The sequence below is a fragment of the Nannospalax galili genome, unplaced genomic scaffold, assembly GCF_000622305.1.
Source record: "Nannospalax galili isolate Female #2095 unplaced genomic scaffold, S.galili_v1.0 scaffold371, whole genome shotgun sequence".
Classification (NCBI taxonomy): domain Eukaryota; kingdom Metazoa; phylum Chordata; class Mammalia; order Rodentia; family Spalacidae; genus Nannospalax; species Nannospalax galili.
Genome location: NW_008331606.1, coordinates 5,321,303 through 5,340,788, shown reverse-complemented (window position 1 = coordinate 5,340,788; position 19,486 = coordinate 5,321,303). Strand labels below are relative to the sequence as shown.

General features: G+C 40.4%; 1 protein-coding gene across 2 annotated transcripts in view; it reads left to right on the top strand.

The window, feature by feature from the left end:
• Gpc3 (glypican 3) overlaps positions 1-19,486 on the top strand; it is a 433,306-nt gene that overhangs the window by 314,681 nt on the left and 99,139 nt on the right. For both annotated transcript variants that reach the window (XM_008826751.3, XM_029560452.1), the window contains exon 6: positions 13,361-13,481. In XM_008826751.3, the coding sequence (XP_008824973.1) occupies positions 13,361-13,481 (121 nt within the window). The remainder of the gene's footprint in view (positions 1-13,360; positions 13,482-19,486) is intronic.

Sequence of the window (19,486 nt, the reverse complement as noted above, 5' to 3'; positions counted from 1 at the left end):
CACACATACTGGGATTATAGGTATGTGCCACCACACCCAGCTCACATGGCTCTTAAAACCACTGCGTGCCTTGTGGAGTTGTGAAGCCTGTGCAAAAGACACACCTTCATCCTTAGGCTAAGTGGCCAATATGCATCCCATCTCTACTGTGAACTTGTGTCATCTTGGTAAAGTCATTGTCCTTTAGCCTTTTATTTATAAAATGAAGAATTTGATAAAACAATCTCTAAAGCACCTTCCATTTCGAACAGGCTGTGAGATTCTAGGATGAGGGTATTCTGCGGGAAGGTGGTAGCTTGAAAGGAAGAATTGCATAAAGCCTCCTGCATGGGTTTGAATTCCCATTTCTGTCCCTCATGGCTTCCCAAATAGACCAAAGTGAAAAGTGGTTAAAAGGAGCCCCAGGGTCTAATCACTCTCATTAGGATAGGAGCCGGTTCTTCATTTGAGTCCTTCCGGAGCTAACAGAGGTACAGGCAGGCTGGTTGTCTGCAATGTTGTCAGAGACATTGTCAGATTCTGATACTTGACAATTTGGGGTGAGATTCATGTAATTAAATCTTAGAGAAAAATGTCTCCCCTATAGCACCACACAGCTCTGATGAGCCCTCTGAGTAAAAGAAATGGAATGCAATGACTGTTGCTCCAAATAATATTTGACGCAACTGCCCAGAATGAAAATGAGAAGCCCTCTAACCCCAGAGGTAGATCAGTGACAGGAGAGAGACATCCAGAGAAGTGCCAAGGCCTGAAGGGGCACATAAGAGCTGAGGAATACAAAATGGCTAAGGAAACCAGGACAGGAAGGGAATTTTCGCTCTTTCCAAGATCCTCCAGGCTACAGAGCTTGGGTAATTTTTGACCCAGTTGTCCTTATGTGAATTGCTGTGAGCTTTTATTAAGTATTTATGTAGCCGTTTATATTTTACCAAGTGCTTTACAATCTCTTTTATTTGGCTTAGTAAACTTTTCCTGGAATCCCCTCTACTTTATGATCAGGAGTCATTTTTGTTTGCTTAGCACCTCCATGCATCCAGTCTCACACAATGGGCCACTTGTTCCTTTGTGCAGAGCAGGTGCAAAGAACAGAGTTGCTGTGCTCACCTACAGCAACTGGGGTAGTTGAAATGCGGATGCTTCACACTGGAGTTCACTTCTCTTTTCCCTTGTTATTCTTCAGCTTTAGTTGATTATTAGTGACTCGAAAGTGACGGCAATGGGCTCTGGCCTGTTGAAGGTACAACTGGTCTGATATTGAGACATTGGTGGTGGTGGTGGTTGGCACTTTCCCTGAACTAGTTATGTTCTCTGTCTATGCCTATCGCTGCTACTCTTTTCTATCAGATACAGATTGACACACTGAGTGTGTTTCCTTCTGCTGTTTCAGGGCTCAGACCACAGGCTTGATTCAGGGACTGTGGAAATGATTTTAAGAGAAGATAACAGAAGCAGCGGTTCCATAGAAACATTACCTTCAGTGTTCTTGAACAAGATAAACACTGGGCTTTCATATTCTCGCTAGCCCCTTCTCCCCACCATGAGCCACACCAGCTCTCTATCCCGGCTCTCTATCCAAGCTCTCTAAATGTTGTGATGTAGAAGGGTTTGACTTTCAATAGTTCACAGAGTAAACAGTGAGATTCCAAAAGCCCAGATATTTCATAATTAGGAACTTTTTGAGTGTTGACATGATGTCACAAGTGGGGTAAATTCCCTAGCTGACCTTATTTGATGGGTTACAGTCCACATGCAGATACATTAAGAATATTTCATGCCTCCGGGTGATTTTAGTCATGTCGATAAGGTACTTACAAAACAGGAATTTCGTGTTTATGTGTGAGCCTCATCCACAGGATAGCTCATTACGTACAAGTAAACATTCCCAAATCAGGAAAAAGTCCAAAAATCCCAAACATTTTGGATAAGCTATCTTAAACCTGTATTAAGTGGAACTGCATGCTCAATCACAGGTTTGCAGTAGAAATCCAACTCGGGGACAGGAATCAGTTAAAGTTTCATTTTCTGAAGACAAGATTTGCAAAAGTTAAAATAAGGATCTGGTTTATGAAGTGCAAACTGGAGTTTGTAAGCCAGAACACTGGAAAACTCAGACCTCCCACCCTCAGGGTTCTGCAACTGAGCACATACTGTGGAGATGCTCAGAAGGCAAGTGATTAGAAAGTACCTGCTGGCTCTGCTACTGAGGTAACCTAGCTGCCCTCACCAGTAGATCTGAAATTGGCTCAAGGTCACTGCCTTGACATAGAGTAAAAGTAACAATTGTGTCAGATTTATTTCAGAATAGTAAAGTGTCATGAGTTCAGATGGAAGTGGGAAGTTCATGTAATTCATAAAGGGGTTGTGATGCAAATGAATGCTACCAACAGGTATGCATCTTAAGTGAACTCAGTTTGGAAGCCCCTGTGACTGTTCTGAAGGGATGGAACTGAGGCCAGAGGAAGTGGGACATGGGTCGTGGGAGCTTGCTGGCTGACTAGCCCAAGTGGTATGTTTCCCACCACATGAATGGTGACATTTAGTGAGGCATAGGGAAGGAAATCTGCAATTGTCTAGACAGCAATTGATTTCACAAGTAGGGTGATTTGGTGAGTGGAATACAATGGCACAGTGACCTGACAGTGTACAGACTAAAGTCCAGTGTAAGGCAGGTTCTCAGTCCATGACTACAGATCTGACAAGACTGGATGACCAGAATTAGGCAAAATTAATTTCGGGGGAGGCCCTCCACCTCAGATCAACTCTGTAAATATCTAGAGATCCAGAGCTTTGCTTACTGATTGCAAGGAACCATGTAAGGCAGGAGACCCAGAGACGAATACAAATGAAGAAACTGGGGCAGAGTTCAAATCATATAGCCCAGGGAAATATGAAACCTTGCTCGGCAAGAAGTCGTGCCTGAACAGCTGGGGCTCACTCCAAAATCATGAAAGAATGACTTTGATGAACAAGACTAATTCCAAAGCCTGGAGCTTGCCAGGTGAGTCAGCTAAGCTAACATTTTGGGAGCTTTTTTTCCACTGGCTCAGGATCTAAGTAGACCTAATCCTGCAGGTGGAAGGTTTTGGGGCCTACAAGTCACTATAACTAAAAGAGGACAAGCTACCAGCAAAACAGTGGCAGGAATGTTTAGCTTTTAAAGGATTTCAGGGCTGGAGAGGTGGCTCAGTAGTTAAGAGCACTGGGTGCTTTTGAAGAGAACCTGAGTTCGATTCCCAGCACCCACATGACAGCTAACAACCACCCCTAACTCCAATTCCGGGGGATCCAACACCCTCTTCTGACCTCCATGGGCATCACATAACATGGGTGCACTTACACACATGCAGGGAATACACTCATACACATAAAATAAAAATAACAAAAAGTTTAAAACTTTTTTAAAAGGGATTTCAATAGTATCCATTGCTATGTAGACAGTCTGTCCCTTGCCCAGGACCTCTGGCAGTTCATTAACTGAAATCCCATAGGACATTCAAAACATGGTGAGCTTGTATTTTGTACTACCATATTACTTAAAGTGCAACATAAGAGGAAAATCCAGAAGTCACGCTTTTCCCTACCTCAGACTCACTCCCTAACTGGTTGGTCTTGAGTCTGGAAAGAATGGCAGTAGGCGGACTTTAAGGGCACCATTCTTCATTTTGAAGATCATTTGGTAATGAAGGTTTGCTGTGGACCCTACTGGAACCTGAGAGACCAACAAAGTGGAGTTCTAAAGAGAGAGCTTTGTTGAACATATTTGCCAAGGTCATCTAACTTAGTATTTGTCACAGTTGTGAAAAGTCAGAACAGAGCATTTTCTATCATTCAGAGGAAGGAAATGCAGCACCTGTGGAAGGGAGGATACAACATGCTTCTGACACTCAGAGCTGTTCACTTTGGATGGGCTGCCTGGGCCATAGGTGAATGATTTCTTCTGAGAAATAAAATTAAGTTTGAACCACTTGTAATCCTGTCCAACAAGTTCTTCCTGACAGGGCCTGGCCCTTGGAAGCTCTGTGAGGGTGTTTCTGTTAGAGTCCTGATCAGCTAGGCTGGAGTGCTCTTCAGGTATAAAGCCAAAGAAAAAGAAGCTCAAGTGTTTTTTAATTCGTTTGGTTTTGGGTTTTTCTTCCCTTGCCTGTATTTTCTGGTCCTCTATTATTCCCATCCCAGCCTCCATTCACAGTTTACCTAGAATCTGACAGAAGCCAACTGAGATTCTTCTGCTTTTCTGGATTCAAGTAAATTCTTTTTTATTTCTAAAATATTTATTTTTTATTTTATTATGTATGAGTGTATTGCCTGCGTGTGTGCAAGTGCACCCGTGTCATGCAGTGCCTGCAGAAGTCAGAAGAGGGTGTCAGATCCCCTGGAACTGGAGTTACTCAGATGATTGTTAGCCACTATGTGGGTGCTGACTCTCAAACCTGGGTCCTCTGCAAGAGCAGCCAGTGCTTTTAACTGCTGAGCTGTCTCTCCAGCCCCCTGAAGTGAATTTTTAATTCTATTCCCAGATCAATCTTTCAGTCCATCCTCACAATGAGGCTTGAAACTAGGCTAAAAATGGATTGGAATGCAGTTATTGTCTTATAATGTTGATGACTATGAAATTCGATGTAAATGGATTTGTGTCCTTCTGATTTCTTCCCTAGCATTTTCTTTTTACTGCTAAACTCTATTTGTAATTTCTGAAAGGAAAGGCAATTGTATGAAAACACAGGTAATTCTTCAAGTATTGTGGATATATCTGTTTTTAGCACTTAAAGTGGTAAAAACCGTGCTGATAGTAATAAAACAAAGCAAACAAAGCCATTTTTCTTTAACTATGTCCGCAAAAAAAGCCAAGCTTGATGGTTTGCACCTGTAATCCCCAGAATCCGAAGTCCAAAACAGGGGAATCAACATAAGCTTCCACCTGCCTGAGGTACATAGCAAGTCCCAGCCTAGCCAGGAACTTGAGACCCTGACTCAAGGTAAAAAAGCAAAGAAATGTTCACAAATAGAAAAGTAACAAATTGTGGCTGTCTTTGCTGAGCACATTTCTAAATCTCAGCTATTTTCTCCTTTGCTTGATTTTTTTGTGTATGTATGTAAATTAACACTACATCTTAGGTAGAAAAATTTCTTAGAGCCTCTTAATAAGATGCTTTTTCTACTCTGTATTGCTCATTTTGAAAACTATTAATTCTCTTTAAATTATCCCGTTTTCCCACAGTGCCCATTGTAGCCAGAGTATTTTCCAAAGAAACAAGTCTGACAAATCATGGGTTCGATTAGGGAGTCCTTGCAATACTGCAGTCATTCCATAAGATGGCGCTCTGAGCACGTGCGATTTGTAACTTTTTTCACCCATCCATAACCAGGCAAGGATTGAACTTAAACTTTTGTGAAAATCAAATATTGTTAGCCGGGAGCTTCTGAGGCTCACTCTCAACCCCTTGCCACCAGTTTAATGCCTAAGGCAGGAAGGAAAGTAAAATTCTCCAGCAGCTCTCCTTTCCTAAATCAGAACTAGCAGTGTGCTGAATGAGCCGATGCCTTTCAGGAACCTTTTAAAGAAAAGCTTTTCCTCGAAACGTGAAACTTGTCACATTCGCTGTTAGCAATGTCCCTCGCTGAGTCTCAGTGTCTTCGTCCACATGGTGAGGGGGTTGGACCCTCTGATCTGTGAAGGCGCTTCCACTACTCACTTGCTGCCTCGGCCAGCCAGATTTAGGAAGAAAAGCTGGCCCATTTTACGCTTGTTTGACTCTATTCCTCTTCTACAAGTGCTCTCTTTGCTTCAACTGTCCCAAGACAAGCATGCCCAGATGTCCTGTTTTAATTAGGTTCCTTTTCTCTTTATAGCTTTTGCACACGTTTCCCCCTCCCTCCCACTCTCCAGGCCCTAACCAATCTGCCTGAAAGGGGGAAACATGTTCTCCTTTTCACCGCACAAATAGGGTTTTCTTAGTATTATGGCAGTCGTTTTTGTGCTAAATAGATCCGAAGTGGCTGGGGGAAGACGCTACTACTTGGAATGCATAAACGCTAACACTTCTAACATTACACAAAAATACATCCAGTTAAGAAAACATTTGACTTGGGACGAAAGCATTTCTGTTCCTTTATTGCCAGAGAAATGTTAAAACTTCAGAAAAAAAGGCAGTATGCAAAGAGGAGGACAATTAATCAAATCACAGATGAGGATTACTAAGCAGATAGCGTACCGTTAAAATCTCCCGTAGCTAATGAGTGTCCCCATTTCTGCCGCCCTCTGGGCTGTGTGTGGATGAGATGGATTGTGGCTATGATGGCTCAGCCGCATTCAAGGCCTGTCATGAAGTGCGTGCATTAGCAGCACCAAGGGAACCCATGGGAATGAAATACCGAATGAATTCATTAACTCTCCAGAGACATCCTAACTGATTCCCTCTTTGGGCTTGAAGCTCAGAGCACACATGTTACAGGAAATATCCTGAGAACACATCACAGAGGTGACAGAGCCAGGGAGGCATTGTATACATTTTCCTTCCTTCATTTTCCTACTGTCCTCAGAAATTTGACATCTTCAGATAGCCTTTGGTATTTGTCTAGTGGAATGATTATGGGGGTGGGTTATTTCTCTAACTTCAAAGCCTTATCTCCCAAGTGCATAAAATATTTCACTGAATCGTCATGTTGTCAAGCCCTTTGTTTGACAGAAGAAACTCCATGTACAAGACTCCCCAAGAGATTTTAAAGGGCAAGCCCAGGAATCTGCTGAGTAGACAGAAAGAGCTGATGCTGCGGGCACTGTTGGGAGCCTCTGTGAGGACCACAACATTTCCAGCATGTCTTATGGAGTGTTGGAGCAGTGTGGTGACAAAATGTCAAAGATTTCATTGGTATCAATTATCTCTGAGGCAGCAATGTCAACATAGTGGTTAAGAACACAAGCAGCTGGAGTTGGACTCATGAGGTCCAGACTCCAGCTCTGGTACGGATTAGCAATGTGTCCTTAGAGAGTGACTTATTTTCTCTGGGACTTAGTTTCCTCATCTGTGCAAGAAGGCTGATGATAGGGTTGCAAGGAGGATTAGCCCCATACCTGCTTTATTTTTCTTCAATACTTGGAATAATATGTGAGACAATGAAAGCATTCAAGACCTGAGAGCTAGCAGAAGTCCCATGAGGTAATTTGAGTGACACAAAACAAAACTAACAAGGCCTCTGCCTTCCCAGATCTCCAAGAAGTCGTGCACTGCCAAATGAACAGGCGTAAAAGCAGCACGGCCAACTCAGTGCAGTGCCCACCAAACATTTAGACACCAGAGAAGTGGCACTGGGATGAATCTGAGGGGTTCAGGGAGGGTCCTCAGTCCCCATCAGGCATCTAGAGAAAAGGGGGCAGAAAAATTTGAAGATCATGTCTGCCTTCATTGTTGACATAGGTTACCACTAATGGTATGTATTCTTTTGATCCTTTTCTATTTTGTTTTGTTGCAGCACTGTGAAACATTCACTCTACCCCTGAGCCTCAACTCATGCTGATTCACAGCCTCACTAATAGGTGTTACTTCCCTGCAAACAAACAAAAGAATTTGCACTCTTTCTCTTTGTTTTGTCTTTTTCCTTTAGAAAATTAACTGCCTGGAGAGCTAATGTACTGCTGGGACTAGAGACTCAGTAACAGAGTAGATATTTTATTATTTAAAAAGAAATTTATTTTTAATTTTATTTTTAATTGAATGTTTGCCATTTTCATACAATATAGTTTGATAATGTTTATATCTCCTCCCCTATCCACCCCTCCCTTCACTGGTTCCAGCGCAATTTAATGAACTCTTATATAGAAAACACAGCTTATGGAGTCTGATTTCTGTCCCCAAATGTCCTTCAGTGTGGGACTATCCACTGGGCCCACCAAGAGGCCTATCCCTGTAAGACACTGTTTCTCCCTCCCAGCAGCCATCAATTACCAAAAGTTCCTTGGGTTGGGTTGGGATTTCTTACCCACTACCCCGTGCCTATGTTGGGATTTTTTTTTTTTCTGGTTTGAGCTTGCATAGGACTTGTGCATGCTGTCACCACTGCTGTGAGTTCATCTGAAGAACTGATCAGCTGTCTGGAAGACTCTGTATCCTTGTAATCATCCACCCTCTCTGACTCTACAATCTTTCTACCTCCTCTACCACAATGATCCCTGAGCCTTGGGAGGCAGAGGTTTGAAATAGGTGTCCTATCAAGGGATAAGACCTTAATGCTGAAGACAGGCCACACTTTGGACACAGGACTTGGAGCAATCAAGCCAGAATTGACCTGGAAGTCTCCTCTCTGAAGACTAGTTCTCATGGTATCAGAGGATATATACAAGCTGCCAAGGGAGAAAAAACAATCGATGGTCCTTCCCACCTGTAAAGCCTAATAAACAACAATGACTGGCCCCGCAAACTATTGCAATTGATGCAGTAGTGGCACTTTTGTCTTGGAGGGGTAATCAATAGCTGTCTAAAAGAGTAGATCTTAAAAGTTATTACAACAAGGGCCTGGAGAGTGGCTCTTGCAGAGGACTGGGGTTTGGTTCCCAGCACCCACATGGTGGCTAATAACCAGCCATAGCTCCAGTTCCAGGGGATTTAATGCCCTCTTCTAGCTTCCACAGGCATTGCACACACATGAGGTACTTACATACATGCAAACAAAACACTTATAGACATAAAATAAAAATAAATTTAAGTTTTTTTTTAATTGAAAAGTTATTATCACAAAGAAGATGATGCTGTGTAGTAATAGATAGGTTATGCAACTGGTTTGTGATAATAATTTTTGCAATATATACACAGATCTAAATATCACATTGTACGTGGTAAATAAATTCAATTTTTGTCCATTATACCTTACAAAAGCTGAAGGGAAAACATTGAAATTAACTACCACATGAAATTTTATTCATTATAAATATTGAATAATTACAAAGTTTAAGAATGTTCACAGTAGGAGCTGGAGAGATGGCTCAGCGGTTAAGAACACTGGTCTTGCACAAGACCCGGGTTCGAATCCCAACACCACATGGCAGCTAACAACTGTCCGTACCTCCAGTTCCAGGGAATCTGACAGCCTCTTCTGTCCTCCGTGGGCATTGCACAACATGGGTGGGTGCACTTACCTACATGTAGGCCATACATGCATACACATAAAATAAAAATAATAAATAAAATATTTTTTAAAAAAGAATGTTCACAGTAGAGGACTTGGGATGCAACACATAGTAAAGAACTTCCCTAGTGTGGGCAAGGCCCTAGGCCCAGTTATCAGCACCACACAGAGGAATAATTGTCCATGGTAAAAAATATAAAAGATAAAAGATAAGTAAAGATATAAAACAAATAAGCAAGTGGTCCCCAGCAGCTTCCTATTCTTATTACCAAAACTAAATGCTGTTACCATTTTCCTATTTTTATCTCATATTTAAACATTTATAGAAAATATGAGAGTAAACTAGTTCTCCTTTAATAGGGAATATTTATGAAGACCTCAAGTGGGTACCTGAAATCAGTGATAGTACTAAACCATATATATATGGTCACCCCTTTGCATTCAAGGATTCAACCACAATTTGAAAATACTAGCTGGGAATATAGCTCAGTAGTAGAATACATGCTTTGCATACTGAAGGCCCAGGGTTTGATCTCTGATGGAGGCAGGGGATAATGGAGGTAGGGAGGAAAAGAAAGAAGGAAGAAAGGAAATGTAGCCCAGTGGTACAGTGTTTGCCTAGCCTATATGATGCCCTGGGAATGATACCCAACACTGAAAAAAATGGAAAATATTTGCATTGGGCTGAACACATACAGTGTTTTTCTTGTCATTGCTCCATAAATAATAAGGTATAATAACTGTTTGCATTACAGTAAGTATTAAGAATAATGTAGAGATGATTTAAACTACATGGGAGGATTATGCAGGTTACATATACACACTGTGTGATTTTATATAAAGGACTTGAGTAGCAACAGATTTTGACATCCATGGGTAGGGTGAGGGGATTCTAGAAGTAACAACTCTTAGATACCAAGAGACGACTGTATTGTTGTTTATTTTTCCTGAACACAGAAAACTGTTATAAAGTTTAGTTTAGAAATTAGACACAGTAAGAGATTAATAAATAACAATACGGGGCTGGAGAGATGACTCAGTGGTTAAGAGCACTGGCTGCTCTTGGCAGAGGAACTGAGTTCTGTTCCCAGCACCCACATGGCAGCTAACAACCATCAGTAACTTTGGTTACAATTGATCCAATGCCCTCTTCTGACCTCTGCAGGCATTGCATGACACGAGTGCACTTACATTCATACAGGCAATACGCTCATACACATAAAAGTAATAAATAAAATTTTAAAAAATAAATGTAAGATGCTGGAGTTGAAAATGATTAATTGGACAATTGGGTTACTGCTTTGTAAAGTAAATGAAATAAAATCAACTTTTAGGCCTAAGCCAAAAGCCAGCTCAGATACCATGCTCAATGTACTGGAGTCTTTTGAGGATTTAAATATGAGTGTAACAGTGGATGCTATTTCAACTTTCAGAAAGTTTAGCAAGATTTTAAATGCGATGCTGTGGGTTTTTAACTGAGTCACCGTGGGATTGGCAAACAGTGTTTAGAGCTGGCCATATTTAGTTCTAAGCCATGACTAGAAGATGAGAATTGAAAAAAAGAATATAGAGCTAGACGGAGATTTTTCTGAATGGCACAAAATCCGACAGTAGAGTTACCAAAGGATCAGCGGGAGACTGACTAATTTGACTTAATATTCATAATAGCTCTGAAATAAGAAATAGAGAATCAGATTGGAAGGACCAAATTCTTAAGTATCCCAATGAAGGTAAGAAGCTTCAGGAAAATGCTTGTTTTGTAGAGGATGCATAAAGGGGTCAGTAAGCTTTGATATGAACAAATCCAGGAAGGCATCTTTAGGAACACGTTCTTGAAGTTAATTTCTGAGTGAACCTTACATCTTTGTCTGCACATACAATCCCTGTCCTAGGCAATGCTAGGAGTAAAGAAAGAAGACAGAATTTATACCATCAGAAAGGGACTATATTTTAGCAGTAATATACGTACATAAAAGAAGTGGCTGGTACTGAGTTTATTCCTGTCTGATAAAGAATGGTTCCTAAAGAGTCCATGAAAGCAGTTGACATGTGATGCTTGGTAATCCAGCCATTCATTAATTGCCTTTTTCTTTCAGTGCTAGGGATTACAAAGCTTAAATGAGCGAAGTATATGACAGTGCTTTGTAAAGTGATGTACAAAAGCATAATGGGTGGGCATGGTGACGCACAACTTTAATCCTAGCATTTATTAGGCAGAGGCAGGCAGATCTCGGTGAGACCTAAGCCAGCCTGGTCTCCATAGTGAATTCCCTGCCAGCTAGGGCTACAGGGAGACCCTGTCTCAACAAACAAACAAACAAACAAACAAACAAAGCAAAACACATATACAATGGTATTAATTGTGCTTTATAACTTGGAATTTAACACTTGATTCATTTCTATGTAAATGCAACTATGAAAAAAATCAACACACAAAGATGGATGTTCCTTGAAGCGTTGTTTATATTATCAAAATATTGCAAATAATTCAGTAGTTCATTATTAACAGATTAGGTAAACAAATTATGATATACCCATGCAGAGGAATAAGGCAGTCCAGCATGTTCTGACATGGAAACATGTCCAAGGCATATGTTTTAGGGCATAAAATGTTGCAAATCAGTATGAGTAAGATCATTTCAATTTTGGTTATAATTATATATCAGTATGTGCATTTTTAAAATGCCTACAATTATTTATGTTATTTATCTGGATTCTTTTTGGAAAGGCAAGATGACAGGGAACCTGTTTTATTCTGTACTGTTTGAATGGTTTACAATAAACATGATTATTTTGTAATTAAAAATATAAATTTAAGCCAGGCGTGCTGGCGTACGCCTTTAATCCCAGCACTCAGGAGGCAGAGGCAGGCAGATCTCTGTGAGTTCAAGGCCAGTATGGTTTCTGCTGACACTATATATATATATATATATAAAATTTAAGGGCTGGAGAGATGGTTCAGCGTGTTCTTTCAGAGGAACTGGGTTTAGTTCCCAGCACCCACATGGTGACTCAGAGACTCACAGCACCTATAACTCCAGCTTTAGGGTGTCTGATGCCCTCTCTGTCCTCCATGGGCACTATACTCACATGCACATACCCACACAGACATATACACATAGACATAATTAAAAAATAAATCTTTTAAAATATCAATTTAACCTTATCCTTTCCTACTCTCTTGTAATTGGGGGAAGTTATTTATGAGATGATAAAAGGCCTGCCAGTCCTTTTATTTCTCTAAGAAAGCATCTCTGTCTTTTATCTGGACCAGGAGAAAGCAAAAAGAGCTTTAAAACCTTTTTCTCCTCTTTGGTAACAGTGCTCTGGTATCTGCACATGATTGAAGAGAAAGGAGGAAATGAAATCTGTTTCTACTTTCTGACATTTGTTTCTTTGCATCCCTTTGAAAAATTGGAAATGACAATATGTAGACATCTGGAACCATGAGCATAGTAAAAAGTCCACTTCAGGTATTCTCCTGGTTGAAGCTGGCAAAACCCAACATTGGGAATGAAAGGCAGCATGGCCTTGGATTACAAATCTTCCCTCCTTCCCCGCTTCTCATGCTGATGAGGATACCTGTGGAGACCTTGAAACTTTAGTTCTGAAGTGGAGCCTATGACTTCCCCTGCACATTAGCAAGCTTCCCCTGAGCTGTTGCTCTGTCTTCTGGGGAAGAACATGGAGGCAAGCTGGCAAGCATAATGTATTTTGCATATGGTTGGAGAAAGCCTTTTGACTAGAAAACCAGTTCCTCCTATAAGTAAATCGTGAGAGGAAGAAGATGGGGAGAAGGCAGAGGCAAAGAACATGGGCGAGCCTTTCTCCTTCAAATGAGTAGAAAGGACAAGCATCCTTTTGGTGTGCTTTCCTAGACAAGACTTTCAACCTCCCCTAGCCCAGTTCTTCCTAGTTAGCCATGCTACTGACTCTTTTATTAAGTTGTGCTGCTGAACTGAGCACAGTAAGAAGAGAGACTTTATCTGTCTTGTTCATTATTATATCCCCAACATCTCAAAAAACAAGGGGTTAAGCATTTGTTGGCTGTTCAATGAACATTGCCTACTGCAAATGGACTTCTTCTGAAATGGTTTATTTTGCACCATGGTGTCATTCCATGTTCTAAAAGGCTAAATAGAACTTGTAATCAACTTTCCTGCTGGTGCCAGTTATACCCAGCTCTCTGTTTGACTGGGACTTTCTTTGACAAACTTTCTCATTCTATTCATCTTTACAGATACAGCCAGAAGGCAGCTAGGAATGGAATGAAGAATCAGTTTAACCTCCATGAGCTGAAAATGAAGGGCCCTGAGCCGGTGGTTAGTCAGATTATTGATAAACTGAAGCACATCAACCAGGTATGTGGTATATTCAATAAAAGTAGAAATGGTACACAAATAAATGAGAGGCAGATGATTGTTATTTCTCGTGCTAATATTTGGGTTTTCGAAGAAGCAGCAATTGTTCATTTTCTTCAAAGATTTCCTCTGCTAGAATTGACTGCTGGTCCTCATTTTTCACTCTATTTTCAAATTACCATGATATGACAATGACAGAAATATTTGAAAATAGAGGGCAATTATTTTTCACAATTCCAGTGTTTATCCCATTTTCATTTTCACGTGTTCTCTTCTAATATTTGTCAAAAATCCCACAGACACCTTTTTCATATTAGAAGCACATAAGATTTCTACTTCTTAAAAACAATGTGGGGGTCTAGAGATGGCTCAGCGATTAAGAGCACTGAATGCTCTTGCGGAGAACCCAGGTTTGATTCTCAGCACCCACATGATGGCTAACAACATCCTTAACTCCAGTTCCAGGGGTTCCAACACCCTCTTTTGACCCCTGTGGGCATTGCATGACACAGGTATACTTACATACATGCATAAAAAAGACTCATACACATAAAAAAGATAAACAATTTTTTAATGATATGGGTCAGTTATATGGCTCAGCAGATAAAATCACTTGCCACGCAAGCCAGATGACCTGACTTAAATACCCAGAATCCATGGTAGAAGGAGAGAAATAATTCCTAAAAGTTGTTCATTGACCTCCATATGCACATTGTGATTCATTCGCACCCCCACATCATACATATTTGCACATGCACACATACAATATAATAATGCATTGAGTTTTTAATGACACTATATTGACAATACTTCCTTGTGTTGCCAGAAATCTTATTAATCATTTGCTGTGGTTGTATAATATTCTGTTGCCTACTCAACAAAATTGCTGCACATGCCAATTGATTCTGATTTTATGCGATCATAAAGCTGTTTCTTCATACATAGTGCTTTGTCTTAACCTTAGATTATTTGCTTAATATATTATACTGTTGGGTTTAGGAATGTATTTCAATGCCTATCTCCAAACTGCTTTCCAATGAGAATGTATCAGTTTTCACTATCATCAGCAAGATACCAGAGGTCCAGTTTCACTGCTCCTTTGCCAACTAGTGAGCCTCTGCTGTGCATAGTGATACTCACAGATGTTCTTGACCCGTACACATAGTTTTTCCTCTTGTGAGGAATTTAGTAACAAGATACAAATAGAAGTTTATTGTACCATCTGCTTGTGATTGCTTTGTGGCCACAATAAAAAATAAAAGACTACCAGAAAGGCTACCATATGCCACAGTGATGTCTCTGTGCCATAATCCACGAATGTGAGGGCCCAGGTACTATTTGTACCTTGGGAAAAAACATAATTCAACTAAAATCCTTATGTAAAGGCAGAAGTTTCTGTATGAAGACACTGGCAGGATTTTGTTTTTCACATGAATCTGTTGTGTTTCTGAGAAAATGATTGGATGGACTTTCTAATGGAGATGTATTTCACTGGGACTGCATTGTGAAAATATCAACGGCATGCTTGGGTGTAACTCCTCCAGTGCCTCATAAAGTGCTTTGTACTCAATGAGCACTTAATAAATGGTTGTTACTGCTGCTGAGCACACGATAAAGGCAGTGTTTATATAACTGATCTTTCCTTCTGTGAAAGCACAACCTGAGTTCAATCATGCCTTGTTAGATACAGTGTGATTATTTCAAAATGGACTTCAGAGGGTACCAGAGCAAAGATGATGTGAATATATCACCTGGAATCAGTGGCAGTATTGATCTTCAAATAATTTTTATGTTATCTCACACTATTTCCACATAAGTCTGCTCAACAAGTTAGATTTCTGTACTGGTGAGGCCACCATCTCAGGGCCCATCACTGTGTCCTTAATCCTGAGGGGAAAGTTTAACAGACCTGAAGGAATACCTCTTATATTGGAAATATTCAGCCAGGCACTTAACAAGGTCCCAGGGACTTCAGAGATTAAAACAAAGTGAATTCTAACCCTCTGTTTTCACAGTCTGTCTGGGCAGGGAGCCCAAACATTAAAAGCGACTAAATAAAGATAACATGTGATCAGCTGGACATAGTAATGCATGCCTTTAATCTCAGCACTCAAGAGGCAGAGACAGGTAGATTTCTGTGAGTTTGAGGCCAGCCAGGTCTACACAGTGAGTTTTAAGCCAGTCAGGGCTATACAGTGAAACCCTGTCTCAAAAACAAAAGCAATCAAACAAAAAGGGGGCTGGAGAGATGGCATTGAGATTAAGAGCACTTACTGTTCTTGCAGAGGACCCAGATTTGGTTCCCAGCACCCACATGGTGACCAACAACCATCCAACACTCCAGTTCCAGGGGATATGACACCCTTTCTGGCCTCCGCAGGCATTACATGCACATGGTGTGCTTACATACATGCGGAAAAAACACTCATACACATAATGTAAAAATAAAATAAAATTCAAAAACAACAAAAAATAGATAAAGTGTGATGCACGATGAAAAGCCTAAGGGGATGCTGCTCATTAGTGGGTGGCATGCTTGGGCATAGGGTAAGCTAGACCAGGCAGAAGAGTCTAGGGAGGGACAAATGTTATGAGCTGCCATAAACCACACTTATGGTTGGATTAGATAAAGATAAGTAGAGATGGGTTGCCATATGGAAGATCAAAGACCTGGGGGTGGACTCCACCTGACAAAAAGGAAAAGCTGCACAGACATAGGTTTCTATATGATCCAACAGTCACTGAAGATGTTAGAGCAAGCCATTTAATAAAGACTTATTCATGTATGGTGGAAAAAATAAGGGCTTTATATCAACATGGATCTGAATTTAGTTGTAGATATTAACAAATATATAACATTAGGCACATCAGTGCTTTGTTCTCTCATTAGTAGTACTACAGGCTTATCAAAAACTCCTCTGTGTATGTATAATATGCACATACAAATATACATATACATAAGTACACACATTGTATATATATATACACATATATAATTACATGTACATAACAGGCCCTTAGTAATTGGTAGTTGTGAGGATTATGCCCAGGCTTTTCACTATAGGCAGAACTTAATTTTGAAAAGGAGTTCCAGTACTTTTGCCAGTCTGACTGCTCCTTCAGCTTTGTATGATTGCAGATTCCTACAATACTTCTTTTCCATATTCTTTCCTTTTCCTTTCTTCTAACTTTTAGCCGCAAAAGCTAAAACTAATTCCTAGGAATGTAGAGGTATATAGAGTGAGAAAGGGAAAAATTCACCATTACAATGCCTTTCTTCTACCTCTCCTCATAAATTAGTGTGTGAACACGTTCAATTTCCATACAAATATGATTGAGTAACCAGTTAAGTGTCATTGATAGACCAGTTTTACCTGTTTAAGTCTAGCTGTTAAAATTGGTTGGGCTCCAAACACCCACACTGATTTTTTTCCCTCCTCATCTGTGTTGCTTTACATGTACAAAACATATCTTTTCAAACCTTAAATAAGATTCGCATTTTGGCCGTGATTCAATGTGAAAGTGAGATGCTTTAGGGAAATCATAAAGAACAAAGTTTTGGTGTTGATGATGGCAATGATGAAGATGATAATACAGTGTGTTATATTGGTATAACACTTAACTGTATTTCAAGCATTAACTATTTTAAAGACTAGTTACTGAGAAAAAAATCCAACTTGGCATTTGTATAAGATATAACACTCTCACAGAATCATTCTTTTCAAGAATTCATTATTGTTCTTGGATATTTTATCATCCTCACTAAGTGATAAATGTCTGTCCCTTTTTATAGCTAGAGAAACTGAGGCAGAAAGCCATTGGAGGCTGTGCAGGCAGGCTGCCAAAACATCAAGTGAGAATAATTGAAAATTCAGTCAATCATCCAGATGTTGTTTCCTGTATACTGCCAAACATCTGGATTCACTGAATGACTGACTAAATTGGCCCCAAGTTTTGGTGATGGGGAGGTAGAATCAAGTTAACTTTTCTATGCTCACGTGTAACTTACTGGTGATTCCAGGCAATGTTATTTTCCTAAGCCCTTTGCTTGCTCTAGCATACACATCTGTGAACACAGAGACATTCCCCTAGCTATGTTTGTGTGCCAATGTGTGTCCATCCCATTAAACTAGACCATTTAAGAACATATCCTAAAATAACTCTCTACTTTCTTCCATGGAAATTCTCAGCTGCCTCCATTCAGATTATGGTTGCTGTTGATAGATAGCGCTGGAAATAATACACCCACTAAGGGACTAAAGTAACATTATTTCCATATCGACAGTCCCATAGTGTAACCTTGAGGGGACGGATTCAGGGTCAGTCCCAGGCCCATTTCCTGGGAAGACTTGCAGGTGTGCAATGTGCTCCCGTCTTCCTTGCAAGCCACAGTTCTTGTGTAACTTTCCCACGATTGGAAATAGGGATCTTTTTATTTCCTTTTCAGCTTCTAATTTGTGTGAGGATTTATTGTTTTGTATTAGGAAAAGGATAAACTCTTCTAGCTTCTCAGTATTAGTTCTGGAATTTACTAGACCATATTGCCTTCTTTAAATACCAACTTTTGTTTCTATTGGTATCAATCTGCTCCAGGTTCCTATGTGGAGAGAAAATTCCACACGTACCAGGAGTGATCATAATACAGTGCTACTCATATGATGCTGTAGGCCATTTATCTTCTAGCTTAATTTTGTTGGTAACATTTTCTCTGTTTAAGAGTGTCTATTAGGCTCCTCCCAAACCCACGGGACCCCTGAGGAACAGATTCTCTAACGACCTCAAGAGTAAAAACAAATCAGTTTATCTGGTCCAATTGTATGTCCTTAAACACCCAAAAGGGAAGTATAACCAAAGAGTAAAGGGGCCAACATAATATCATAAGAGCATACATATATATAACTAAAAGTTACTCGACAAACAACAAAGCCAGACAGGCGATACCTTCAGTCGAGTTGTTGGCCAGGATAGATAAAGGCTCTTCCAGACAGTAACCCAACATACTACTGGAAAAATGAACAGCAGACCCCAATTCTATCCAAAGGAATACTGACAATGGATTGCCGTAGATGAGGAACAGCTGACCCTCCTGGAACAGGGACCTCTGGCTGACTAGATTTACCAGAAAGGCAGACAGGGGGAATGGATGAGGGTGCTGACAACACAGTGGACAGTGACAGGGATGGCAGAGTATGGAGCCTCTAGTGGGAGAGGAAGGCTGTCTATCTGACGAGTTTGTATTCATGCTCAGATGCCAAGGAGCTCAGAAGGTGGGCAACTGTGACCAGTGATAGTCATGTATATAGAGATTAGAAATGCATGTGAAAACGTCTCAATGTCAATTGCTTTGGAAGGAATTCCTCTGTATGAAAAAAAAAAGAAAAAACGATAGAATTTATTCTCATAATTGTTTTAATAGCTTTTGTATAATCCTCATCGCTATTATGAGATATAAAATGTATTTATCAAATCTGTAAAAAAAAAAAAAAGAGTGTCTATTAGTTAGTGCTAATTTTGCTGTCCCCAAACTACCACAGAAATTATTGTTCCCAAGCAAAAACTAGCCATTTATTCTATTCCCCATTTCAGTTGAGGTTCAAATGAAATTCCAGAAATTGTTTTCCTGCTTGTTGTAAAGAGTTGAGGCCAGAGCAGTCAATACCTGCCCATTTGGTGTCAGAGCGTCTCATTCAAAGTGGGATAAAGTCTCATCTGTTTAGGATGGCTGAAATGTCCTGCTGAATGGTGGGGGAGTGGACGAGAAGGCCTCTTAAGATTCCTTCCAGCCGTGTGATTCTGTGATTTGTGGCTCAAGGTCAGGCTTTAACCCAGCACCCTCTTGTGAACAAGTCTTGTGACTTTATTCTCTGTTCTGCACTCTTTTTAAAACACTCTGTTCCCAGGTCACCCCTTTCCACTTTGTAACCCCTCGTCCTTTCAGGGGTTGTTCCCTTCCCACCAGTCTTCCAGCCAAGGCAGATGGAACTTAAACTTGCCCTTCCCCCATA